This window comes from Equus quagga, chromosome 5 (assembly GCF_021613505.1).
Source record: "Equus quagga isolate Etosha38 chromosome 5, UCLA_HA_Equagga_1.0, whole genome shotgun sequence".
In the NCBI taxonomy this organism is placed as follows: domain Eukaryota; kingdom Metazoa; phylum Chordata; class Mammalia; order Perissodactyla; family Equidae; genus Equus; species Equus quagga.
In genome coordinates, this window is record NC_060271.1 from 102,548,049 (window position 1) to 102,574,892 (window position 26,844).

Consider the following 26,844-nt stretch of genomic DNA (forward strand, 5'->3'; position numbering starts at 1 on the left):
TTTCGCTTTGTGGTTACCATGACTTGTCTTCTCTTTCTAAGAAAGCTGTTACTAGAGAGCCACTTGTGTTCTTTCTTCCCTGTAACCATGTATCTGCCAAATAATTGACCAAGTAATTTATCTTCTGATTACCTGTGTCATCATCAGACAAAAATAAATAGATAAAAATAGGAAAGAAAATGTTGAAAATAGAGAGCAAAGTAGGATAGGGGACTTGCCCTGTAACCATATATGAAGCTACAACAGTTAAAATAATACAAATGAACAGACAAATAATAGAGACCAGAAGAGCAAACTCTAAAACAGACCCTAGTATGTATAAAAACTTAGGATAAAAGAGGCATCACAAACTAATGAAAAGTGAATGGGTATTATTTTAAAATGCTGTGGGAAATATTAACCTTTTGGACAAAACTAGTTTTCAACACTTCATACATCACATATACTCCTAAAAGATTTAAATAATCTATTCATAAAAATAAAACCATTCAAGGATAAAGAAGATGTGGTATTTATACACGATGGAGTACTGCTCAGCCATAAGAAATGATGAAATCCGGCCATTTGTGCCAACATGGATGGACCTTGAGGGTATTATGCTGAGTGAAATAAGTCAGAGGGAGAAAGTCAAATACCATATGATCTCACTCATAAGTAGAAGATAAAAACGACAGGAAAAAAAAAAACTCATAGCATTGGAGATTGGACTGGTGGTTACCATTGGGGAAGGGGGGAGGTGGGAGGGCAAAAGGGGTGATTAGGGTCACATGTGAGGGGATGCACTATAATTAGTGTTCAGGTGGTAAACATGATGTAATGTATCCAGAATTCGAAATATGATGTACATCTGAAAAAAATAAAAAATAAAACCATTCAAAAAAAACTAGATGAAAATATAAATATTTCATTCAACTTGGTTGAAATATTTCCAAAGCATAAAATCAGTAGAAGAAATTACAAAGGGTGGTGTTATTGATTAACTAAAATATTAAACTCTTAAATAAGAAACCAATTGTAAACAATTAAAATCCAGATGACAAAAGGTAGGAAAGTATTTACAACAAAAGGACAAGTTTATATCTTTAATTTATAAAGAGATGTTTATTTATAGACCAGTAATTTAAACTGTATCACCATGATTAAAATGGACATAAACATATCACAGAAGAAATAACATTGACAAACATGGTGATGTAAATCAGTACAGAAGGAATTTTACCAAACTGTTAGACATGCTTGTCTCTGAGTAGTGGGATTTAGGATTATTATCTTTCTTTATATTTTTCAGTATGTTATTTTTATAATAAGGCAATATGTAAACATAACATTTAAAGCCATTCAGTGTGTCGGTGTAAGTCAGTATAATGCTGTGGGGATATTATTTGGTTATATTTATCACAAGTCATAAAAATACTCTTAATCATTAAAATAGTATTTTCTTTCCTAAGAATGTATCCTAAGGTGATAATTATAAAGGTCGAGGAGGGGGAAACTGTCTTCACGAATATGTTCCCTTTCATATTTTTTTTTTACAATGAAACATTGAAATCAGTTTTTAAGAATGGTGATAATTCCACCTAATAGAATATTAGGTAGCCGTTAAAAATAATGATCATGGGCCCAGCCCCGTGGCCAAGTCGTTAAGTTCATGCGCTCTACTTCAGGGGCCAGGGGTTTTCCCAGTTTGGATCCTGGGCATGGACATGGCACCACTCATCAGGCCATGCTGAGACAGTGTCCCACATAGTGCAACCAAAAGAACCTACAACCAGAATATACAACCGTGCACTGGGGGGCTTTGGGGAAAAGAAGGAGAAAAAAAAAAAAGAAGATTGGCACTGTTGCCAATCTTTAAAATAATAATAATAATGATGATCATAAGGACTGTAACTAATGGAGGAGATATTGATATTATGTGAAATAAAAAATGTAGAATCCAAAATTGCATCTGTATTTAGAAGTTAATTTTTAAAACATTTTAGGTTAGTGAGATTGTAAGGGGTTTTTTTCCTGACTATTTTTCTGTTTTTTGTAAAAACTAGGAGAGAGGGAGAAAAGGAAATCCAATGTGCGTACGGAGGAAAAACAAAGTAAACTCTGTGTCCCTTTTCTTTCCTACAGTTACATATCTCCTCTAGGAAGTTTATTTTCTCTTCATAGCAAAAAGGCCTGTAATCTATTAACATGATTAAGTGAGAGTTAGATGATGTCTGTAGTTTACCTTGAAATTCATTCAAAAAAAGATGCATAGATAATGTGATAAAGCAAATAGAACAAAATGTTAGCAATGATTGAATCTTCATGGTGGGTACATGAGTACCTACTCACCTTACATTTCTTTCAACTTTTCTGTGTGTTTGAAAACACACATGTTCATGATAAAATGTTAGAGAAAAAATTATTTTGAATGCCTTTGGAGGAGAAATGAGAAAAATAATAGCCAGTTTTTTAGTTTACAAGCAGTATTCACTAAGGAGTTGTTTTTATTTTCTATCTCCATTACAAATTAGCATATATGCTGACCACCTGTGAGATATTGTCATTAACAAAGTAACATGCATTTGAAATTTATTGGATTTTCATGTCCCCTGTCCCCCCAACCCCTTTCTCTCTGTCTCTCTCTCTGTAGCTATTTTGTTTTCCTTTATCTGACAAAGGACAGTCGTTTCCTCACCATAAATATTATGAACAAGACCACTTCTGAAGTGTGGTTGATAGATGGCCTAAGCCCTTGGGACCCACCAGTACTTATCCAGAAGCGAATACATGGGGTCCTTTACTACGTTGAACACAGAGATGATGAATTATACATTCTCACTAATGTTGGCGAGCCTACAGAATTCAAGGTAATCCTATATTCTCCTTGTCCCATTTGGGCTGTTAAGAAGTATCACACTTCCATCGACAACGTTTCTTGCTCTGAGTTAATTGTTTTTTAGCCTTTTGGTAAAGTATAGAAATTGATGCTACCTTCCTATGTGTAATCCATCCCTTTTCTCTTCCTCTTGAGCCAATATGTCTATATATGTTAATTGTGCCTAAAAAGGTTAGTAAACATATTCTATCCTGATTATATTAGTTGTCAAAGCCAAATTTAATGGCTTAAAAGAACAAACTTTTATAAACTCGTGATTCTATGAGTTAGCAATTTGGATTGCTCTCAGCTAGGCAGTTCTGCTAATCTCAGCTCACTGAACTTCCACAGTCAGCTGCCTCTGAATGCCCTCACACAAATGTTGGCTGTCAGCTAAGCACTGGGCCACACTGTCTCACCACTCAGCAGGCTAGCCTGGGCTCTTTCATATGGTGATGGTCATACTTCAGCCCTGATGCAGAGTTAGCTCCTTCAGCTCTTTATAAAACAGTGACGGGGGCTGGCCCCGTGACCGAGTGGTTAAGTTAGCACGCTCTGCTGCGGCGGCCCAGGGTTTCGATGGTTCGGATCCTGGGCGTGGACATGGCACTGCTCGTCAGGCCACGTTGAGGCAGCGTCCCACATGCCACAACTAGAAAGACCTGCAACTAAGATATACAACTTTGTACCAGGGGGGATTTGGGGAGATAAAGCAGAAAAAAAAAAAAAAAGAGTGGCAACAGTTGTTAGCTCAGGTGCCAGTCTTTAAAAAAAAAAAAGAACACTGACGACTACTATGGTCTAGTTTTCAGTGATTTTATCTCCCGATGCTGTAGTCATCATGTTCTGTTACCTAGATCTTTTCTAACTTTATTCCACACAGCTAATGAGAACAGCAGCTGATACCCCTGCTATTATGAATTGGGATTTATTTTTCACAATGAAGAGAAATACCAAAGTCGTAGACTTGGACATGTTTAAGGATCACTGCGTTCTATTCCTGAAGCACAGCAATCTGCTTTATGTTAACGTGATTGGTCTGGCTGATGATTCAGTTCGGTCTCTAAAGGTATGTTTAACTTCCGAAAGACAATACTGTTAATCAAAATACATGCCATTTAGCTTAACAGAACATTAAGTTTTGAATAATGGCAGTGTACTTTTTCTTAAAAAGAATTTAAATGGAATTTAGCATAGTGGGTCTTTATCAGGTTTAGGAGGTTTACTTGAGAATTTCTTAAAGGACCTTGCTTTTAATGCAGTTTTACTTAAAATACTGTCATATAGCATGAACTTCAGAAGTAAAGTGCTATTATATTTATCTTTCTACATATCTCTCTATATTACATATCTCTCCGACTTCAGATAGAGTAATAACGCAGGCCAACTTGGCAGCTAGTGCCTAACTGCTACCTACTGCTCCCGTCCCACACCCCCAGTGAGGTTAGGAGTCATGCCCACTGTGTTTCTGGCACTGCATGCTGCTGTCTGCATCATCTCTCTGCCAGTTTTCTCACCCACAGGGGATCAGGAGCAGGGTGAACTTCGATTTCTTTCAATAAGGGGGTGGCATGGTCTTCATTGCAACATAGCTGTGATGGTGGCACGTCTGCTTGGCATGCTCACTCACTGACATTGCCTGTCGCTGCCAGGAAAGATAATCTGCCTCCACAAGTGGACTTGCTAAAATTAGTGAAAGGCAGTCTTACTGCCCAGTTTTAAAGCAGTATTAACATGTGAATTAAAATAACAGGCACTGGGGGCCAGCTCCATGGCCGAATGGTTAAGTTTGCGCACTCTGCTTTGGCAGCCAACAGTTTTGCCAGTTCGGATCCTAGACACAGACCTAGTACTGTTGATCAAGCCATGCTAAGGCGGTGTCCCACATAGGAGAACTAGAAGGACCTACGACTAAAATATACAACTATGTACTGGGGGGCTTTGGGGGAGAAGGAAAAAAAAAGATTGGCAACAGATGTTAGCTCAGGGCCAATCTTTAAAAACAAAATAACAAGCACTGGAGGAAAGAGGATAGGTCTCCATTTTGCTTGGTATGGCAAGTGTAGTGGAGCCAGTTGACCAGCAAGCGTAGACTACCTAGACCTCCCTAACTGCAATATTGTCACAATTTCTATTAAAATGCAATGCCAGTAAATTGACTGGATATTTGTTGAACCTCTTTGTGCAAAGTCCTGTATTGGGCAGTCTGGAGTAGAAAGATAGCAGGACAAAATATCTGACCTTAAGGATACAGTTGATCAGTGAGATTAGACTAGTACACAAAGATTAAGTATAAGGTGGGTTTAAATAAGTGGTATCAAAAACAGAAAATGTACTGTGGGGCCCAAAGGAGAGGAAGAGAGCCCAGGAAAGCTTTTGTAGGGGAAGTAGAGTTTGAGATAAACTAAAGAGGATAGGTAGGATTTTGATGGGCAGGGAGGGAATGGTATTCCAGGATGAGAAATTCCATCAAATGAAGCTCTAAGCTGATAAGTTGGGAAAATGTTCAGGAAACTGCTAATAATTCCATTTTATTGAAGCAGAATAAGATTTCTTGGGGGTGAAGCTAAGATTTGACATTCTTTGACAGTCAAGGTGATGAATTCATGCCTAAATTATGAAGAGGGGAACGTTCGAAGTTTTGGGACAGGGGAATCATCTGAGGAGTTGAGCTATGTGCTTGATGAGGTTATCTGGCAGACGTTTTAGGGTACACTGAACGAGAGATAAGAAGCAGGAAGATTAGTTTTGAGATTGTGATAGTGGTATAAATAAGAAATAACGAGGGCCTAAACCAACCAAAATTTTCCAGCTACTTCGTAAAATAAAATTATCAAATGTAACGTCTGGTGTCTTAGAAGACTCTATAGATGTCCTAAAACAAAAATGGTGATTTTATTCTAGCGGTGTTCTTATCGCCTTCACCTACTGGATTCAGAGTGTGTCTTTTCACTTGCTAATTGATGCCGAATTCAGACATCTTCATTTGGGGAACTGGCAGAGCATCGATTCTTATTGCAGTCTATGTGAATAGGGATGGGAGAAAATACATAATTTCCAGCAGTGCATTTATTACAACAAAATTCTGTCAAGAGAATTAGGAATGTCATGATTTGACCCTTCCCAACCTGTAGTAGTTATTATGCCTTATATAATGTTCTGAGTCATCCTCACGTGGAATCAAATACTATATTATGTATCAGTTGCTACTTACAGAGAATTTTATAGATCAGAGCCTTTTCATGAACTGGATAACAGTGATTAATATGCACAGACAGTGCCATAGTCAGAGAACAAATCTTTAAGCTAAACTGTGAGTGGATTATAAAGTATTTCTATATGTAACATCTCTGCCCAGTGAGTGGACAATTGACTAAAAGATATTTTAAATCTCAGCCTCAGAGGGCCGGCCCCATGGCCGAGAGGTTAATTTCACACACTCCACTTCAGCAGCCCAGGTTTTCACTTGTTTGAATCCTGGGCGCAGACATGGCACTGCTCATCAGGCCACACTGAGGCGGTGTCCCACATGCTACAACTAGAAGGACCTACAGCTAAAATATGTAACTATGTACCAGGGGGCTCTGGGAGAAAAAGGAAAAATAAAATCTAAAAAAAAAAAACAAGACAACTCGGCCTCAGTGATAGAAATGTAAAACCTTTAATACACTTGCCTTCTCTTCTTGGTCATCATATCATCAGTATTTCCTGGTAATTTCTTTTCTTCACAAAAAGAAGTTACAATATTTTAATTGTTATTTAATTTAAGCAAATTGGGAAATTTTTTGCTTTGTGCTAACAGCAATACATTTGGAGGAGTCTGCATACTTGGGCTGATTTTCTTTCAGCATGTATGTCTTAATAAATTTTTTAATGAAATGACTGTAGTTTACTGGTAGATTGCTAAAGCTGAACCTGTTTCTGCAAAGTATCTAAGGAATATCTGCCTATCACCTGGCCAACTTATAGTTATCCTCAGGTGCTATCCATTAATCTACACAGATGATACTGCATGCATATCTTAAGAGGAAATGTGGCATAAGATATGCTTGAGATAGTTAATACAAATTTCTGCATCAGCTGGACAAACTTTAAAAAGTGCATAGACTTGTAACAGTTTTTATTATGATTAAAACTTGAACCTTGGTTTCTTTAGTTTAAGAAATATACCCCAAAGACTTTGATTTACTGGAACCACTTGGTCTAAAACTAAGACAGTATACTACGTGGGTCACATGGAAACTGTTTTAAAGTCTCACCAAAGGGCAGGAAAAGCTTGTGCCTCTGTGGGCTGAGGACCCTTGTGCCCTCAGTCTGAGGCCTAAGTAAAGGTTAGTAGCAATGCTTCCTCATTTCTTTTCCCCAAGGTTTCAATTTGCTGACTTCAGTTATGCTATCCGATAGCCCAACTTTCATGATTACACTTTTCTTTCCAGATAGGGCTTGTATTTAAATAAACAAACTATCCTTGAAAATAATCCTCAGTCCGAGGAGAATAAATTAGGAACTCTTTCAGAGAGACATTGCAAATGTATGTCCTTATTAGTGTTTCAGGAAAATAGATTCTTTGGGTTAATTATAAGAAATTTGCTCTATAAATATAAGCTCTTTGGCCGTAGTTTCTCCAGGTTAAATGGTGCACTCTTTATGCACATCCCCCACCTACCTTTTCTGAATAGTGCCCACCAGTGACATAGCTGTGCCAAAACCTCTGATTTTCTAAGGAATTTGCTATGTCTACAATTACTCAGGAAAAGAAAGCCAATTTTCTTTTAATGTTCTGACTCTCAGTACCATTTCTAACACACCGTCAGCCTGCTTACCAGAGTTCTTTAAAAGGTGTAAGAGGGATGTTAGTGGAAGGCTTGAAGCTGGACCCTGCTGCTCGGAGAGAATAAATTTTGATTCCTTTTCCTTTTTCTTAAAGTTAAGAATCTTAATCATAATAGCCGTGAGTCTCTCAGAGTGGATGTGCCAGGAAAGGTTTTGTTCTGCACAATGGTTAGCCTGGGAGCTAAAGTTAGAAACAAATTGTAAATGCTTTAGTGCTGCTGAGCCAGTTTGTAGCCCTGGAATAATAACTGTCATCACTGGGGCTGTCCAGGCAGCAGAGTAAGGGCTGATGGGTAAATTATTAAAAACACATATGCGCGATTTCATGTTCTATGAGAACAGAGATCTTGGCAATGTTGCTGGGTTCTGGAATTACTATTTGGTTTGTTCTTATTCTTAATCATTTTGCTATTTCGTTGCCCAAGTTTAGACCCCACAATAAACTTTTTTGTTAAAGGAAATTTTGTGTAAATCCAGAATTCTGATAAACCGTTTGCCTCTCTAACTTTTCCTTATTTTGTTGGTCATTAGTGTAGAGTTTTATTTGTTTTTTACTTGAAATATATTTTGTTGTGCTGAAGTAATCCTTAAATGAGGCATTATATGATAATGGATAGAAGTACACTTGGTGTCCACATCATCTTTTTTGGAGCAGACCCAGAAATTTAGTTAATGATACTTAGTGTCTAGATAAAGAGTAAAACTGTTATTTCTTTAGCTCCCTCCTTGGGCCTGTGGATTCATAATGGATACAAATTCGGACCCAAAGAACTGCCCCTTTCAGCTTTGCTCTCCAATACGTCCCCCAAAATATTACACATATAAGTTTGCAGAAGGCAAACTGTTTGAAGAAACTGGGCATGAAGACCCCATCACAAAGACTAGTCGTGTTTTACGTCTAGAAGCCAAAAGCAAGGTAAGTCTCTGTAATCTCTATCAGCCCCCATTTACTGAAAGCGTACTATTTGTCAAGTATTGTCCTTAGATATTTAGTTTAATGTGGATAAAAAAATTTATAACTAGCACATCAAGCCCTTGACTTTGCATGTTGTTTATATTTGAATTTTAAAAGGTGATTTTAAGAAAAAATAGTCAAAGTTGATATGCAGTTAAGGCAAAAATTGCGCGGGTGGTAAGCAATTGACTAGAGTGAACTAGATTAATATAGCCCCTGCCCTCATGGAGCTTCAATCCAGCGGGGAAGATGACTGATGTTGAAGAAATAATTACTGATGTACTGATGGCTGCAAAGGAAGACATGCTGAGTCCAGTGGAAACGGGGCAAAGAGACCTCACTGGTCTGGAGAGGTCTGCAAAGGCTTCTCTGAGGAAGTAATGTCTCAGGAGAGAACTCTAGGATGATTACGAGTAAAGCTAGAAAGGGGACAGGAGGATCTCATTTTGTGCTAAGGACCTGAACTGAGGGAGAAATGGTACATTTAGGAAGTATAAAGGAGGACAATATGGCCAAAGTATAGAGTAAAAGAAGGAAGATTAGCTGGATGGGGAAGTAAGAAATAGGAAAGAAGAGTTGTGCAACTGAGGAACAAATTAATATATAAACTGTGGCCTTATTTAAGGAATTTTCAGACCTTACCATGTAATACATCAGATAATTTCACATGTGCTGACAAAGAATGAATTGAGACACAAGCCTTTTTTCCTTATGAATTTTTTCTTTAATTCACTGCTTTTCTTTTGATATCTTTATTTAAGCAAATATTTTAATATTAACAAAAGCAATACATGCTTGTTATAACAAATGCAAAAATACAGACTGTGTAAAGTTAAAGGACTACTTTTCAGTCCCATTTTCTGTACCTCTTAGAAATAATCATTCTTAACCATTTAGTGTATCACCCTCCAGATTTTTGGTTTTTGTCAACAAAATACATATATTTAGGCTTTGTTTTGTTTTACAGACATAGGATTTATACCAGTCTATCAAAATGTTATAATTATTATACCCCAAACAGAAAGAACCATGAAGCTGAGTTCTTGGAGAGCCAAGAGATTCTTTACGCGTTAGGGAAGAGGAGAAGCAGCTGCTAACTGGAAGCTGCTGTAACTTTACAGGCATATTTGAACTGCTGGTGAACTCTGGGATCCAGCCCATCGTACAACTTGCTGCCATCCTTACCTCTTCGTTTTCATAAGTTTTCAACCAGCAAATTTTTTTCTGCTTGTTAAATTGAAGTTAGGGAGGAGGTAGGGAAAGAAAAAGACTGCGATTATTTTATAGAAATTAACCTACATCATTTTATAAGAATGAATATTACTGAGAAATGAAAATTCAGTTACACTGTCATAAGTTGATTATGAAAAAGAATAATGAGAGGAAGAGTTTTTCCTTATTTGATAACACTCAGAACCCCAAAGTGAAGTTTTCAAAATGAGAATGAAAAAAATAGGGAGAGTGGGGCCTGGCCTTGTTGCCAAGTGGTTAAAGTTCTGTGCTCCACTTCGGTGGCCCAGGTTCGCAGGTTCGGATCCCTGGTGCGGCCCTATTTCACTCATCAGCCATGCCGTGGAGGCATCCCACATACAAAGTAGAGGAAGATTGGCACAGATGTTAGCTCAGCCGTGCCATGGAGGCATCCCACATATAAAGTAGAGGAAGATTGGCACAGATGTTAGCTCAGGGCTAAGTTTCCTCAAGCAAAAGAAAAAGAGGATTGGCAACAGATGTCAGCTCAGGGCGAATCTTCCTTACAAAAAAAAAAAGCAGGGAGAGTGGCTTGGTTGTATTATTTTCCTTAAGTAAACTAGTACTATCTCGTTAGTGTCTGTATGCAGGGTGAGAATCAACTTTTCTACCCTTTTTCTATGAAAGGAAGACCAGAAATAGTTCAGATTATCTTCAATTTGTCTTTCCAGAGAGTGCCTAGATTCAGTCAATTGGGATCGATGAGTGTGAGCTGCGTTGAGGAATATTTACCTGCCATAAAAGTAATTTAAGTGTTAAGATTTATAAAAAAATGAAGTTAAATAGGCCTTTGAAGAGGATGTGGGTGGTGTCAGTAAAGTCAGTAGGAAATTTCAGGTCCTAATGGTTGAGAATTCTGACCATAGAGGACATTAAATTGAGCTATTAAAACTTCTTCAGTTAGCATATTTGTAAATATTCAAAGATGAGAAACGCCAGTATGTAGGCCTACGTATAGGAAGAATGCTATGCTAGTATATCTAACTTTGATAGGTATTTTGGCTTGTCCTGAAAGGAAAAAATTACAGTAATACTGGGTAGTGAAGAACTCTTTAAAATCACTTTACTGTCAGGAAAAGCTGCATTAAATAAACTGTTTTCAAGCCAGAGTCTTGCTGTTCTTTTCTAGTTAATTTAAGTCAACAGAATAGCTGAAAATAAGGACCATAATGGATTTTTAGAGACCGTAACTCTTTTGTCTTAATTGAGTGGAGTTTATGCTCAACATCAATAAGCAGTGCATAAAATTGGGGATAAAACTGTTTGAAAAGACTCTTCTTTACATGCACAGTAAATCTTCATTTCCAGGATGGAAAATTAGTGCCAATGACTGTTTTCCACAAAACGGATTCTGAGGACTTGCAAAAGAAACCTCTCCTGGTACATGTATATGGAGCTTATGGAATGGACTTGAAAATGAATTTCAGGCCTGAAAGGCGAGTGTTGGTGGATGATGGATGGATATTAGCATATTGCCATGTTCGGTGAGTCAGCACATTTTACCTGGCCTGTGAGTGCTAGAGCATTGTGACAGATACCCAGAATAACAATTATGAGGGAGCAAAAGTTTATTTTCTCATTTGTATTGTTGAATATATGTTTTCCTAAACCTATACTGGTAGAACTTGATTCGGTAATAGATTAGTTGATCCAAAACGCAAAGGAGTAGATTTTTAGGATTTTGTACCAGATTTTTAGGATTTTTAGAATAGATGTACCAGTCTCCATATTTAGTAACATTATAACTTCCATTTAATTCTGAGTTTATATTTTTCTAAAATAGGCTTTTAAGCTGGACTTTTTTCCACTCTGACTTCCATTTTATTTTAGTTGTTTTCAAGAAACAAATATTTTATATTTCTGCTTAAAATCCTTCACCACCTCCCAATCTCCACAGTAAAATTCAGATTCTTCAGTAAGTGTTTAACATCCTAGTGGTCTGGCTTATTCTGTAGTGGCATCTGTCCTCACTCCCCAGACACGGGCTGCGCTCCAGCCGTGCACCGCCTCCATGTCCAGCCTTGCTACATCCTTGCAGATGACAAGCTCCTTCCCCTCTGTGCTCTTGCAGATGCTATGTCTTTCAAGACTCGGCTTAAGTATCATTTCCTTCTTCAGCATTTGTGTTCCTGACTCCTGTATAGACCCCTGACCTGACAGGTGGATGTTCTTTCCTCTGCTTCTGTGATACCTTAAGTACACTTGTGTTACAGCAGTAACCACATTGCTTGGTAACTGTTTCCATTCCCCACAAAATTATCCCCTTATCCAGATTTTTGCTTGTTTATATTTTTAAGGCCTGCATTTAGCACAATGCCTAATATTGTAAGCAGGCACTCAAAACGTATTTGTTGAATCAATTTTTGATTATCTCTATCAGGGACTGGCAAACTTTTTTCTGAGAAACTAAATGGTAAACATTTTAGGCTTTGTAGGCCACATATGGTCTCTGTTGCATAACCCTTCTTAGCTCAAGGGCCATGCAAAAACAGGCCTCTGGGTAGATCTGGCCTACAGGCTGTAGTTTACTGACCCTGACCTATATCATTAATATTTTTTCCCCACTAACACTGTTTTGCCCTTTAATTTCAGGGGTGGTGGTGAGTTAGGCCTCCAGTGGCACGCTGATGGCCGTCTAACTAAAAAACTCAATGGCCTTGCTGACTTAGAGGCTTGCATTAAGACGCTTCATGGCCAAGGCTTTTCTCAGCCAAGTCTAACAACCCTGACTGCTTTCAGCGCTGGAGGGGTGCTTGTGGGAGCATTGTGTAATTCTAGTCCGGAGCTCCTGAGAGCCGTGACTTTGGAGGTGAGTACACTCTATCTCTGTTGTTTACACAATGGGGAGGTGTGAAGCCATAGACTGCTCTAAGAAAAAAAGTTCTGTTACAGTTTTACCATAGCACAGGAGTGTAACAAAGCTTTTAAATTTTAAACACAGAATTGTAGCTCTGGGAGAACTTCTGAAGTTCTTTTAATCCAACTACTTACCCTTTACTTACTCTTCTCTGACAGCATTCTTTATTAATTTTGAAGGATTTCCACTGAAGGATATTAACGGCTATTCCCATTGATCATTTTCTGTTTATAAGAACGTTTAGAGTTGGTGGAAAAGAGACAAAGCATATATGACTCTCCAGTTCCAGGAAGGCAGGCAGAGCACATAGTGGCTCTAGAAGGCCCAAAATCCAAGGACTCCACCGCCCGTCATCACGTCAGTCCTGGATTTAGGGGTATCACTTTTTAGATACTCCATTCTTAATAGCCTTTAGGGGTATTTTTTCTGTACTTTAATTAAAATATCTTACTCTCTTCTGAAAAGGTTGTATATTCTTTTCCTTGTGTCCCAAATTATGCAGTTACATAATAGCACCTCGTTTCACCTCCATGATTCTCCTGCTTCCTGGTTACATACACTAGAAAATAATGATTTGGATGGAGAGAGTAAATTGTTTTCAGGTTTTTTTATTTTGGGGGTAGTACACACTCTGGGCTTGTATTAAAAGTAAATAGGTGTTATATAATCCTGATCTGTAAATCTATATTTTTAATAGGAATACTAAATATGGAGGGGAAAAAACCTATGAACAAAGATGATAATGGCAGGATTATTTACAGTACAAACAAAATGCAACTAACCTTTGATTTTTAGAAATTATGTTGACTTATAGAAAGGAAATAATCAGAAATATATGTGTAAGGATATTTATCCGTGTGCCTATAATAGTGAAGAATTGGAGTCAACCTAAATATCCAACAATAGAGGATTCATAGATGAGTCAAAATTCTTAATTAGAAGCACCAAAAACCAACTCTGACTAATTTCAGCAGCAAAGGGATTTATTAAAGGGTATTAGGTAAGGGTGGGCATAGAACCAGAAATATATCCCAAATATACCATAAAACTGGCCCAGTGAAGCTATCACTGCTGGTCACAAGTCACCTCACATTGCTAGTCCTGCTTCTAGAAACTTGATATAGCTGCGTCACTTTCACTAGAACAAATTTTCTGTGCTTCCTGCTTCTTCGAGTCACTAACTTTCCATTCAGTTTGGAGCACATTATGTCTGAGTGGTGGACCTGGTCTAGTGGCTCCTCTCACGCGGTAGGAAAAGCTGGGAAAGGAACTCTCTGGCCTTCAGTACGTCTACAGTGAGAGACAGGCTCGCTCTCGTAAGGTTAGGGTTACTCTAAATACAGAAAAGGAGTTCAGATGCTAGGCAGCCAAAGATAATTACATTTGCCCACTATACTTGGTTAATGTTAATACAAGAAAAGGCTGAAAAGCATGTTAACAAAAGACTATGAGGCTAAGTGAAAAAAGCAGCTGCCATTTTATTAAATGTTATAACACTGGTTGTAAGCCAATGAGTGATTTTCTCTTCTTTCAACTTGGGTGTTTTCCAGATTTTCTTCTATTAGCATTTATTACCTTTTTCTTAATATAAAATGTCGAACTGGTGAAGAAGAGTTTGTTCACGTGTTGTTGGGGTTTTAGTTTTAATTTTTAACCATTTTTAAGTGTACAGTTCAGTCGTGTTAAGTATATTCACATTGTTATGCAATCAACTTCCAGAACTTTTTTCATCTTGGAAAACTGAAACTCTATACCCATTAAATAGCAACTCCCTAATTTGCCCTTCCCCCAGCCTCTGGGAACCACCATCCTACTTTTTTGTGTGTGTGTGAGGAAGATTGGCCCTGAGCTAAGCTCTGTTGCCAGTCTTCCTCTTTTTGCTTGGGGAAAATTTTCCCTGAGCTAACATCTGCACCAGTCTTCTTCTACTTTGTATGTGGACGCTGCCACAGCATGGCCTGATGAGCAGTGTGTGGGTCTGTGCCCAGGATGCCAACCCACAAATCCCAGGCTGCTGAAGCGGACTGCACAAACTTAACCACTACGCCACCGGGCTGGCCCCCCATTCTACCTTCTGTCTGTATGAATTTGACTACTCTTAAGCTACCTCCTATAGATGGAATCGTACAATATTTGTCTTTTGTAACTGGTTTATTTCACTTACATAATGTCCTCAAGGTCCATTGTGTTGAAGCATGTGTCAGAATTTCCTTCTTTTTAAGGCTGAATAATATTCCCTAGTCTCATTGTATGTGTATTTTGCTTACCCATTCATCCATCAATGGACACTTGGGTTTGCTAAAACATTACTGTCCCTATCAAAATATTAAACCTCAGGTAGTGAAAGACAGTGACTAGCTCTTGTGACTAGTACTGCTGTGAACCTGCGTGTACTCTTTGAGACCCTGCTTTCAGTTCTTTTAGGTGTATACCTAGGAATAGAATTGCTTTATTATATGGTAATTCTAAATTTAATTTTTTGAGAAAACAATATACTGTCTGCACTATTTTACATTCTTACAAACAGTACACAAGGGTTCCAATTTTTCCACATCCTTGCTGACACTTGTTTTGTTATTTTTGGGGGGTTTTTTTATTGTAGCTACCCTAATGGATGTGAGGTAGTAGCATTTACTACTTTTATATAATATATATACATATATATATATAAATAGAATGCACCAACTAAAAACAAAAATTGTGAAATCAGAAGATAAACACTTTCTTTTTATATAATTGTCATTTAAGGAGCCTGAATACACTAAAAGCCAATAAATCACAGGCCCTTGTTAAGGACTAAGTAATTAGTCTGGATTCTGGGAATCTACATGGTTTCTTGAACTTGGTTCTCTCATGTCAGCATGTATATTTATAAAGTATAATAATTCTCTGAAATTCATTTTACCAAGTTGTTAATCAAAGTTTAAGTTTCTTTGGCTTTATTTTTTAGGCACCTTTCTTGGATGTTCTCAACACCATGATGGACACTACACTTCCTCTGACATTAGAAGAATTAGAAGAATGGGGGAATCCTTCATCTGATGAAAAACACAAGAACTACATAAAACGTTACTGTCCCTATCAAAATATTAAACCTCAGGTAGTGAAAGACAGTTCTGATATGCCATCCTCAAGTGATAAGGAGGGGAAGGGGAATCAGAAGGTTCCTCACGCAAGCTGAGGCAGGAATTTAGTAGGGCTTTCGATTGTTTCTACTTAGAATACCCAAACACCTTTCGGCACCATCTCTGCTCATACTTCATGTTTGTTTCAATTTAATAACTGAGGAGAAAAGATTAGATGAAGTCATGGTCTCTCTACTCAAATATGATACTCTAGATCTCTCAAGAATATCAAATGAAAAATCATCTAACACTTAGGGAAAAAAATTTGAAGGTAATTATTTTTCATAATCTATATGATGGATAGGAGTAATATAAATTCTTTGTACATCTGTTTACTTTCAGCATTATCCTTCAATTCACATCACAGCGTATGAAAATGACGAACGTGTACCTCTGAAAGGAATTGTAAACTATACTGAGAAACTCAAGGAAGCCACTATGGAGCATGCTAAGGACCCCAGTGAAGGTAGGAGAGCTCCTGGAAGCAGGGAACATAGCTAAATGGACTGTTAATACCATGCCGAGTAATGTGTTTTATGCTACAGACCAAATCATCTGCCCGTGATTTTGGACAAATAATTGTTTCTCCTATGTTGACTACCCAGTTGAAACATAAGATAACTATAAGTTCCTCTCTTCTTTTTCAAAGGACAGTATTAAAATAGGTAGGCAAGACATAAAGAAAATAGTCAATTTAAATATCAAATATAATTTGGAGATACAATATCATATAATCATTCATTCATTTAACTACATTAATTGAGCCATTATTCTTGGGAACCTCTAAAACAGATTCTGAAGTTTTTGCTCTGAAGTATCAGTGCCCAAATTCAATTTGCTTTAATTTTCTCTAGATCTTTAAATTTCGTTAGACAAGAACTCTTACCTTTTTTCCTTGCCAAGATGTGCCGAAACGTTCCGGGCTCAGGCTGGGAGGCACCACATAGAAGTTTCCAGACAGTTCCCGTGTATTTAGCTCCATGTCTCTCTCTCACCCATTGCTATAGTTGGTGTTTCCGGGTCACAAGACTCAGATTCCGCAGGGCCAGTTGGCCTCCTCCTGGGTTGCAGCCTTCTCCATAGGGCCCTACAGTTGTCTCTTCCATCCATCTTTCTCAGCCACTAGGCTTCCTCCTGCTTTTTTTGTTTCAGAAATTTGTCTTCTACTGCTTGCCCCTTCCCATCTCTTTCTTGGTGGTGGTGGTGGTTTATGTCTTTTTCCTTCACTATTATTTTGGGAGAAATGGGTCTCAATTGGCCAAAAACTTTCTAATTGTTTCATACGTTAATTCTTTCAGGCTATCAGACCCCCAACATTATTTTAGATATTCAGCCTGGAGGCAATCACGTGATCGAGGATTCTCACAAGAAGGTATGTTATCAAGCCCTCTCTGTTGACAGATCCCTAAGTATCTAAGATCCCTGTCCTAAGTAGCTAAGTGTGGTACTCAGCACTTCAGTGGTTGCAGCAGGGTTTATGACAGCTGCTTCACAACTGTCAGGTCTGTGGCCGAGACCCAAGAGCAGAAGGAGAAACAGTGAGTCAATCAAGAGAAAGGGCTCTCTCTTGTACTTGATGAGAGAGCTTTGTTAAAGAAAGCAATTGGATCTGAATTGTTGGGAGCCGCCTTCTTGTGTCCAAATAAAGGTACCCCTGCCATAAATTACTGACTTCAGGGTTAGGTGAAATGGATGGACAAAGGGAGATGTGAACATTGGAGTTTTAGCACAAAGGCCTGTCTAATTTTTAAAATGTGTTTCTTTTAGATTACAGCCCAAATTAAATTCCTGTACGAGGAACTTGGACTTGACAGCACCAGTGTTTTCGAGAATCTTAAGAAATATCTAAAATTCTGAAATGCTGCATTCAATGGGAATTGGAAACACACTGAAATAGTTCAGTCTTATTTCTGATTGGGTTAGCAAAAGTGAGATTTTTTTTTTTTAGGTTAGTAAATAATTTTTAAAAATTTGCTTCTCCACATTTTGTTTAGTGTACATCTCACTTGCTTATACTGTTCTCTCCATTGATGCCCCTTAGCCTAGGAAAGTAGTTTTCAAATCATGCTCCTTAGAAGGACGTGGAGTAGAGGGTGAAAGGAGGATTGGTGACAGCAGAACTCTCCCTTCCCCATCAGAACAGCCTTGTTTTTGTGTATTTTACTAAGATGTTCTTTGAACAGTTTACAAGTCAAGGTCCTGCCTCTTTGCTAGTGAATGCTGTTGACACTTGGGCAGCAAGTCACCCTCCAATTTCTATGCCTGCATTTTATGGAAAAAGAATATTCTTCACATTCAAATTCATTAAATCATTCTAATAATCTGGAGTCCCAAGGTGTTCTGATCACTCTTATTGAGGCTATCTCAATAATATTACAAGTTTTGTGCACGCGATCATTTTCTTTTAAACATTTTATTATTCTTTAGAAACATTTGAGAACCTTTCCTAAAGCAGTTACATTCAAACTACAGAAATAACTAAGAATTAATGACTGTACATGAAGTTATTGCAAATGCTTATGAGAGAACAGAATGCTAGTGTCTTCATCTGTTTCATAGAAGCGCCCTAACACAAGCTGTACAGTATGTTAAACACACTGGAATAGCATGCCCGATTGGAAATAAAACATCTGTCTCTGAAAGCAGTTTGGTGATGAAGAAGATTCTTCGTGTTGTATTCAAGGATGTGTCCTTCTCCCTTGTCCAGTACAATGGCAGACGTGTCAACTTCACTGCGTTTGTAGGCAGAATTGGTACTTAACCTTATCCTCACTCTTGTGGGAATATCTGAAATCATTTCCTTTAGATTTAGCAGTGATGATTCTCCAAAATTCAGAACCACGAGAAAGACTGTGTCAATGCCATCCAGCTCTCTTGTGTACATGACAGAGTGGCTGTCATTCCTCAGATGACAAAACCAGCCCCTGCTAAGGAGCAGCTCATTGGCATGAAGCAAACTTAATTCTTGATATAACTTCAATGCTGATGTGGGCTGAGTCTTTTGGACCTGTTTTTTAAAAAAGAGTATTAACATAAATGTTTGATTCTAACAGTTTTTAATATTTTTAGTATTAAATAAGGAATTATTTCCCAAAAACGCTTGCTTCAATTTTTCCCCTTGAAATAACTTCCAAATTGTAAGTATAAGTAAGTAGATAAAAATAGATTATGTAACTACCGATGGAAATTGCAAGTGCAGGCTTTCGCCTTGTCTGGAAGTCATTGCAGTACGCACAGTGCTCTACCACATCTTGGCAGAGCTGATATAGACCACATTTGTTTTAGGAATCCCAGAACAAATGTCCTTGTCTAAGTTAGTGGATATTTAACTTGCCTAAATAATGTTACTTTATGCTATATTGTAACTGGCAGAAAAGCAGCCACCGGAGCCATGGACTCTGGGAACTTTTGGTGAATTGGGGCTTCTCTGTTCTCTTTTGTAGAATAATGTGTAGGTTGCTGTAACTTCACTAGACATATATTTCTTGCATAGCCAATGATGAACAGAAAGTTGCAAAAAAGGATGTAAAGCAAAACACTGCCTAAAGTAAAAGTTAGAAATTGGACTTTTTTTTTTTACCCATAAAGGTAATATATGTCCATTAAAGATTTGGGTTTATTTTACAGCCATGCAAAACAATGTAACTTAATATTGTACTTTTCTTGCTTTTTTTCCTTTAACATTTCAAGCATCTAACCTCCATAAATGTCATTTTAATGAATATTGAAGTATTATTTAAAGAATAATACTCTGTTAAATGGTTATACCATACTTAACCATTCCCTTTCATTTCAACATTCGAGTTTCTAATATTTTCTTATATTATTAATGCTCCCACCCTTACTTGGATTATTTATTTAGGATATAAATAGCAGAAAAACAATTACTATATCAAAGAGTATGGACACTTGATACATAATGCCAAATTATTCTTCATAAGAGCTGTTGCCAAATCAGTGATAATATTCATTTCACTGTACTCTTGCCAGCCATCACTCCAGTGATGGTTGTGGTGGTGGTTGTCGTCATTTGGGGGCAGGTGCCTAATGTGCGGTCTTTAATGAATATCTAATGAATGTTTGAAAAAAATGATTATTCTCTGTTTATCAGGTACAAAGGTATTTATGGTACATGTATATGGTATGTGTATATGACTTGTCAAATTACTATTAACATTTTCTGTAGCCTTAGATAATGCATGAAAAAGCATAGTTCAGTGCCACTCACATAAGAAGTGCCCAATAAGTGTTAACTATTATTTTTGTCTACTTGGTTTTACCACCTTCTAAAAGTATGTTGAAGTGTCTCTCTGTCATTGTGGATTTGTCAGTTTCTCTCTGCATTTCTCAGAGTACTTGTTTTATATATTTTGAAGCTATTGTTAGATGATAGATTCATGATTTGTAGTGGAATGTTCTTTTATCAATTTTTGAAAATTGCCCTTGTCTCATAATGCTTTTCATATTGAATTCTATTTTGTCTGCTATTAAATATTTCCATACCTGCTTTGCGTAAGTTTATTTTCTTAATGGGAAATGCATGCACACCATATAAAACTCACTTATAAGAACATATACAATTAAAATGTTTTCTTCAACACCATCCCCTAGCTTCCCAGTGCCTCTGTGATAACACTTTTACTTTTTATGTACTCTTTCATTTTTATGCATCATATGAAATTATACATTCTGTGCCTATGCCAACATATGTAGACATACTTTTTTTTCTTTACACAAATTGTGCCATGTTATTACCATTTTGTACCCTGTTTTTTATTTATTACATTTTAGACCTGGTCTCATGTCAATGCACATAGAACTCCTTTTTTTTTTAAAAGCTGCATACAAGTTCATTGTATAGATTAACCATAATTGATTCAGTTGGGTTTTCTATTGATAAAATATTTAAATCACTTCCAGAATCTTCTGCTATTGAACACAGTGCTGCAGAGTAGAGATCCTTGAATATTTATCATTTTCCACATGTGCAAGTATTCCTACATAGATACCTGGGAATTAAATTACTAGGTAAAAGGTTTATGCATTTTTTGTTTTGATAGCTATAGCCAGGTGGCAAACTTTATTTTTATTAGTATTTGGCTGTGATATCTTTATTTTATTTCTTTGTGTCCTTTTGTTTTAGCTATGTCTTCGATGTCAGAGTTTGTCTAGTTATCTAATCTTTTTTATCTTTTAACAGGTGAATTTAACCCATTTATATTTGTGATTACCATATGTTTAGACATAACCCTATAGACTTATTTTATCTTTTATTTATAGTTGTACTATTGTTTTCTGCTTTTTAGCTTTTTATTGGGTCAGTTGGTTTTTTAATGTAATTTTTTCCTTCTGATGTTCTTTGAAAATTATATATTTATATCTGTTCTTCTAATGGTTACCCTTAAAATTGTAATGACCATTTTAAAATATATTTTTCTCAACATATGGTGCAATGCTGTCCAATATGGTAGCCACTAGCTGCTGAGCACTTGAAATGTTGCTGGTGTGAGACAGGAACTGAATTTTTAATTCTATTTAATTTTAATAGTCACATTGGTTAATGGCTACTGGGCAGCTCATATCTAGAGGGAGTTAACTCTGTTTCCATCCCCTATAAGGATAAGTGCTTTAGCCTGCTGGCTCACACTCGCTCGCTCTCTCACACGCACACTCTCTCTGCCACAACTTCCCATATAGAAATAAGTGACTAAAATTTTTGTTCCAGAAACCTTATTTTACATTATGTATCAAAAATTATTTAAGTTTTGTGGTTCCTTTCGAAACTTCCTGTGTTTTATGTATCATGTCTTCCTTTTAGATTCGTTTTTGGTTTTGGTAGAGTTCCCAATTATTTTTTCAGAAACTGGCTATACATGGTAAAATTTGGACCCTTGCTTTTCTCTCTCTCTTTTGCTCTTATTCTTGAATTCTAGTTTGAATGGATGTAGGATTCTAGGTTTAAAATCTAAGTTTTCATCACAGCTTTGAAGATAAAGTTCTAATGTGTTCTAGTATCCAGTTGAGAAGTCTGATGCCAGTCTAATTCTCAGGCCTTTTCTCAGGTAATCTCTTTTTGAGTTTGGTTTCTTTCTGCGTATTTTTAGGGTTTTCTCTTTGTTTTTGCCATTCTAGAATAAGATGAAGTCTTCTGTTATCTCTGGGTTATTTTTTTCTTTATTTCTTTGATTACATGTTTCCCTACAGTCTCTGTTCTCTTGTAGAATCCCTTTCTGTTGTATGTTGGAATTTCTAGATTTATCCTTCACATATCAAAGATTTTCTCTTTATGCTGTAACTTCTTTGCCTTTTACAGTGCATTCTGGAACAAACCCCTCAGTCAGTTTTCCAGCACACTAATTAGAATTTCTGTCTATTTCATTGTTTATTTTGACAATATTTTACATTCCTAAGATATCTAATCACTTCTTTAAAAGAGAGTCAAGGGGCCAGCCCAGTGGTGCAGTGGTTAAGTTCACACGTTCTGCTTCGGCGGCCCAGGGTTCGCCAGTTCAGGTCCCAGGTGCGGACGTATGCACTGCTTGGCAAGCCATGCTGTGGTAGGCGGCCCACATATAAAGTGGAGGAAGACGGGCACAGATGTTAGCTCAGGGCCAGGCTTCCTCAGCAAAAAGGAGGATCGACAGCAGATGTTAGCACAGGGGTAATCTTCCTCAAAAAATAAATAAAAAGCACTGGAAGTGGTGAAAATGCAGTTAAATATAAAAGATATTTTAAGAATAGAACAATAGTCTATAGGGCATTTGTTTATACGAACAGTGAAGTCTTAATGTTTGTTGTTTTCTCTGCTTTCTACAATGTTCTGTTAGGAATGGTGTCTCTCTCTGACGGTCTTAATTTTTCTCAAATGTAGTGTGATTCTTGGCGCATTTTAGTGATCCTGGTGATACTGTTGCATTTTGAGTTGTTGCATTTTTTTCCTTGTTTGCCTGTCTTCAGTCACCGGCCTTTACTAATTGTGAGAAACTGAGTTGGAGGTAGGTCTGGGTGTAAGGGTTCTTTTCCTGTTTAATGGTGATAAGCTACCTAGGGTCCTACCTTCTGGCCTCATTTCTGAGAGCATTCTAAAATGCTCTCTAAAATGACATCACTAAAATTAGGTGTTCTTTTCCCTCTTTTCTTTGTTCTGCTGTGCTTGTAGAAGTTTGACACTGTTTCAGGCTTTGCTCTACTCATTCCGAGATGAATATGATCAGATGAATATGATCACCAAACCGGCATTGGGTTCCCTCCTCAGGGCAGTGGGCTAGGACCAGCCCTGCCGCACCCCGCCTGCACCTCCTAGAGCTGTTTTCACCTCTGTATTTTAGACTTAGGTTTCTATGCTTTTCTCTGTAATCTTAATTTTACTTTCCATCTTTTAGAAATTACTTAAATTCTCACCTGTTTCTAGGGCTATTGTGGTCGTATTAAAATGGTATTGCCTGAGACTTTTGATTATGATTTTAGCATGCCTCCAAACATTATTCATGACATTTTTTTTTTAAGATTGGAACCTGAGCTAACATCTGTTGCCAATCTTTTTTTTTTCTTTTTTCCTTCCTCTTCTCCCCACAGCCCCCCAGTACATAGTTGTATATTCTAGCTGTGAGTGCCTCTGGCTGTGCCATGTGGGACGCCGCCTCAGCATGGCCTGATGAGCGGTGCCATGTCCACACCCAGGATCTGAACTCGGGAAACCCTGGGCTCCTGAAGTGGAGCATGCAAATTTAACCACTCGGCCATGGGGCCAGCCCCATTATTCACGATCATTTTAAAGACTTGGCTAATCTAATAGAAAAAATTTTTTTCATTGTTTTAATTTGTATTTACATTTTTCTGTCTTTGCTGGTATACATCTTAAGGTAGGCTTTCTTACATACTGGATTCACATTGGCCCATGGGAACATTTTGGACATTTGGACATAATGAAATCAATAGATGAACTTAATCCAAAATACAAATGTAAAAATACATATTTTGTGTTTTCAAGGACCTACGAATATATAAAACAAAGCTTATACTATCCCAGAATCCTCTGTAGTGCTTGGAGTGGGGAGTTGTGGGAACAGGAGGGTTTGCATGGAGTTTTATATCAGAATAATTTGGGGAGTGTTTTCAAAATACTTAGTAGATTGAAGTGAAAGGGTGCTATAGAATTTTTAAGTATCTGCATATGATGCCAATAATTTCTCTTCCTCTAAAGTGTTTTCCAGTGAAATTTTCACTAGTACATGACAGTGGAATCTCCTTTTACTCATCTAAAGTCATTTCATAATTTCCTGGTCTAAGGAAATGTACTTAGCACTTCGCTGGAATTTATACATTCCTGTTTAGGAAATCTGCTGAACTTGGCAAACTTGATCACCATGAGAACAGAAACTAGTATAGGCAAGAGCGGAAGAGTGTGCTTTTCCAGAACAGCTGCTTTTAGAGAATATTCATGTCTTCAGTTTCTTTAGGTAAACAGCCCTGCTCGCAATTTCGCGTTACCCTAGACAGACTGACTGACCTACCTTCCTTCCATCCTTCCTTTTGAGGCAGGGAAAGGAGTAGGGATGGCTGGGCGTGCTGAAAGACCTCTGTAATTTCCCTAATGGCTCAAAGCCCTTAGTTAAAGTCATCCCAATGAAGAGTATATTCTGTATGATACTTCAGATGGTACACTTCTGTACCAGTTTGTATTTTCATAAAAACGTGACTTACAAACTCCTTAAAAATTAAAACTACAAGAGACGTCTATGTGATTGATTTAAAGAGCGTTAATTAAGGTTTTAGACACACTCAGGGTACTGTATGTTAGCACAGAAACTCATTTCTTATTTCCAGATCAGCATAAAATTTTCATTGATACTTACGTCAACATTCACAGTGTGGTAATCTGAACTGGTAGGTAACCAGGTATGATTGCCTTCAGAAAAACCAGCATTCGAGCTATTGTCCCACTGCATTGGTGACTTTGAGAAAAGGGTATCCTATGGCAAAAGACCAGAAAGAGAAAACAGTGGTCCAGTTATTAAAAGATATGCAATTCGGCCATGATTTACTTCATAATTATTTAATTCCCTATATTTCTTAGTTAATACTTGTATTCATTAGCATTCATAACAAGAAGGCCTTATCATTCAATACAAAAATGAGTTTTACACTTTTTTTTGAGGAAGATTAGCCCTGAGCTAACATCTGCCAATCCTCCTCTTTTTGCTGAGGAAGACTGGCCCTGAGCTGACATCGTGCCCGTCTTCCTCTGCTTTATATGTGGGATGCCTACCACAGCATGGCTTGCCAAGTGGTGCCATGTCCACACCTGAGATCCAAACCGGCAAACCCCAGGCTGCCAAAGCGGAACGTGTACACTTAACCACTGCGCCCCCAAACTTGCCCCCAGTTTTACACTTTTAATTGGAAAATAAGTTGATGTTTTGAGTTTGAATGACTGTACTAACGGAACTTTGCTACATGCTTGGAATCTGCTGCTTTTCCCTAAAAATGGGTAATGTAGGATTTCAAAATGTGCTGTTACCAACTCATTCTACTGTGATACAGCAATGGTAAATTCAAGTACGTGGCCATGTATAAGTGAGCCTACGTTCTCTCTACTTTTATCCAGCCTGGTATTGCACATGAGTGCAGACACAAATTTAGGAGCTAAAATAGAAAAAGTTTCACTTTGACCAAATAGTAGGGAAATTGGATCTCATACAATTGAAAGCTAACCATACAAATTACAGGTTCAAGATCACTCATCTGCCCAGGAACACAATTGTGAGATCTGTAGCCTCCAACAAAATGAAAACCACTCAAATATGAGGCTGTGCACCACACTGGTTACCACAGAAGGAGGACTTTGCGCTGTGGTCCAATGGGATCTGGCAGTACAGACAAGCACTATGATAAATGTTCCTAACGCCATGTTTCAGATAGAGGACAATGAGTAATACTCCACACTCAAAACACTAGTTCTCAAATTTTAGTGTGCCTAAGAATCATCTGGAAAGCATCTTTAAAATGCAGATTCCTAGGCTCTGCACAAGAAATTAAGTTGTGTGGCTCAGGAAGCAGTTGGGGTTTTTTTGCTGAGGAAGATTTGCCCTGAGCTAACTTCCTTTGCCAATCCGCCTCTTTTTGCTTGAGGAGGATTCGTCCTGAGCTAACCCATTACAAATCTTCCTCTATTTTGTATGTGGGCTGCTGCCACAGCATGGCCACTGACCAGCAGTGTAGGTGTGCACCAGGGAACTGAACCCAGGCCACTGAAGCAGAGCGTGCCGAACTTAACCACTAGACCAGGGGCCTGGCCCAGGAAGCAGGATTTTTAACAAGCTCTCTGACCAAGAAAGCTGAGAATTCTCATTGCCCAACAGTAAGAAAGGAAAGCAAAGTCGTCATGAGTTTCAGCAGAATAGAAATGGTAAATTCTCTGATTTGGCAAAAAATGACTATTTGGTGTGGTGTGTGGTTAAATTATAAGAACTTACAACATTATAGCTTTCGTTGAGATTTGTGGCTAAAATATTTCCCATTCCTATTTCTTCCCCATAGTAAGTTATGGGAGTTCCAGGGAGTGTGAAAACAAGCATGTTCATGACGTTGACATACTCTTTCCCCAGACGAGAAATCAGCCGGGCATTGTCTGGTCCACTGATCTGAAAGACAGATATTTTTAAGAACGGAGCTCTATACACAGTTTCTGGAAGAGTTACCCTATTTCACAAAAAGCTTGCCAGGCAGAAAACCAAGGTTAGCCATCGGTGCCTTGGTATGACCAAGCCGGGACTTGAATCCTAATCCTGCTACTTGCTGTGTGACTGACCAGCCTACGTGTTAGCCATTCATCTGATCAACAAAATGGTGATAATTTACTTCACAATGATATTGCAAATAAGATAAAATCTATGAGGGTGCATATTAATATTTTCACACATTTGGATAAGAGAATTTTGATGGGAAAGAAAACAAAAATGTTGCCCCC

The 26,844-nt window shown here is 37.8% G+C and overlaps 2 protein-coding genes across 9 annotated transcripts in view; one reads left to right on the forward strand and one right to left on the reverse strand.

Moving 5' to 3' along the window:
• Positions 1-17,779, forward strand: part of PREPL (prolyl endopeptidase like) — a 37,638-nt gene extending 19,859 nt beyond the window's left edge. For all 7 annotated transcript variants that reach the window (XM_046661072.1, XM_046661070.1, XM_046661071.1 and 4 more), the window contains 9 exons: positions 2,630-2,846; positions 3,738-3,923; positions 8,406-8,603; positions 11,202-11,377; positions 12,486-12,702; positions 15,701-15,850; positions 16,218-16,341; positions 17,174-17,247; positions 17,643-17,779. In XM_046661072.1, the coding sequence (XP_046517028.1) occupies positions 2,630-2,846; positions 3,738-3,923; positions 8,406-8,603; positions 11,202-11,377; positions 12,486-12,702; positions 15,701-15,850; positions 16,218-16,341; positions 17,174-17,247; positions 17,643-17,732 (1,432 nt within the window). In that variant the 3' untranslated portion in view covers positions 17,733-17,779. The remainder of the gene's footprint in view (positions 1-2,629; positions 2,847-3,737; positions 3,924-8,405; positions 8,604-11,201; positions 11,378-12,485; positions 12,703-15,700; positions 15,851-16,217; positions 16,342-17,173; positions 17,248-17,642) is intronic.
• A 653-nt stretch (positions 17,780-18,432) lies between these two features.
• SLC3A1 (solute carrier family 3 member 1) overlaps positions 18,433-26,844 on the reverse strand; it is a 49,047-nt gene continuing 40,635 nt past the window's right edge. For both annotated transcript variants that reach the window (XM_046661077.1, XM_046661078.1), the window contains 3 exons: positions 26,351-26,518; positions 24,731-24,847; positions 18,433-18,882 (listed from right to left, as the gene is read on the reverse strand). In XM_046661077.1, the coding sequence (XP_046517033.1) occupies positions 18,442-18,882; positions 24,731-24,847; positions 26,351-26,518 (726 nt within the window). In that variant the 3' untranslated portion in view covers positions 18,433-18,441. The remainder of the gene's footprint in view (positions 18,883-24,730; positions 24,848-26,350; positions 26,519-26,844) is intronic.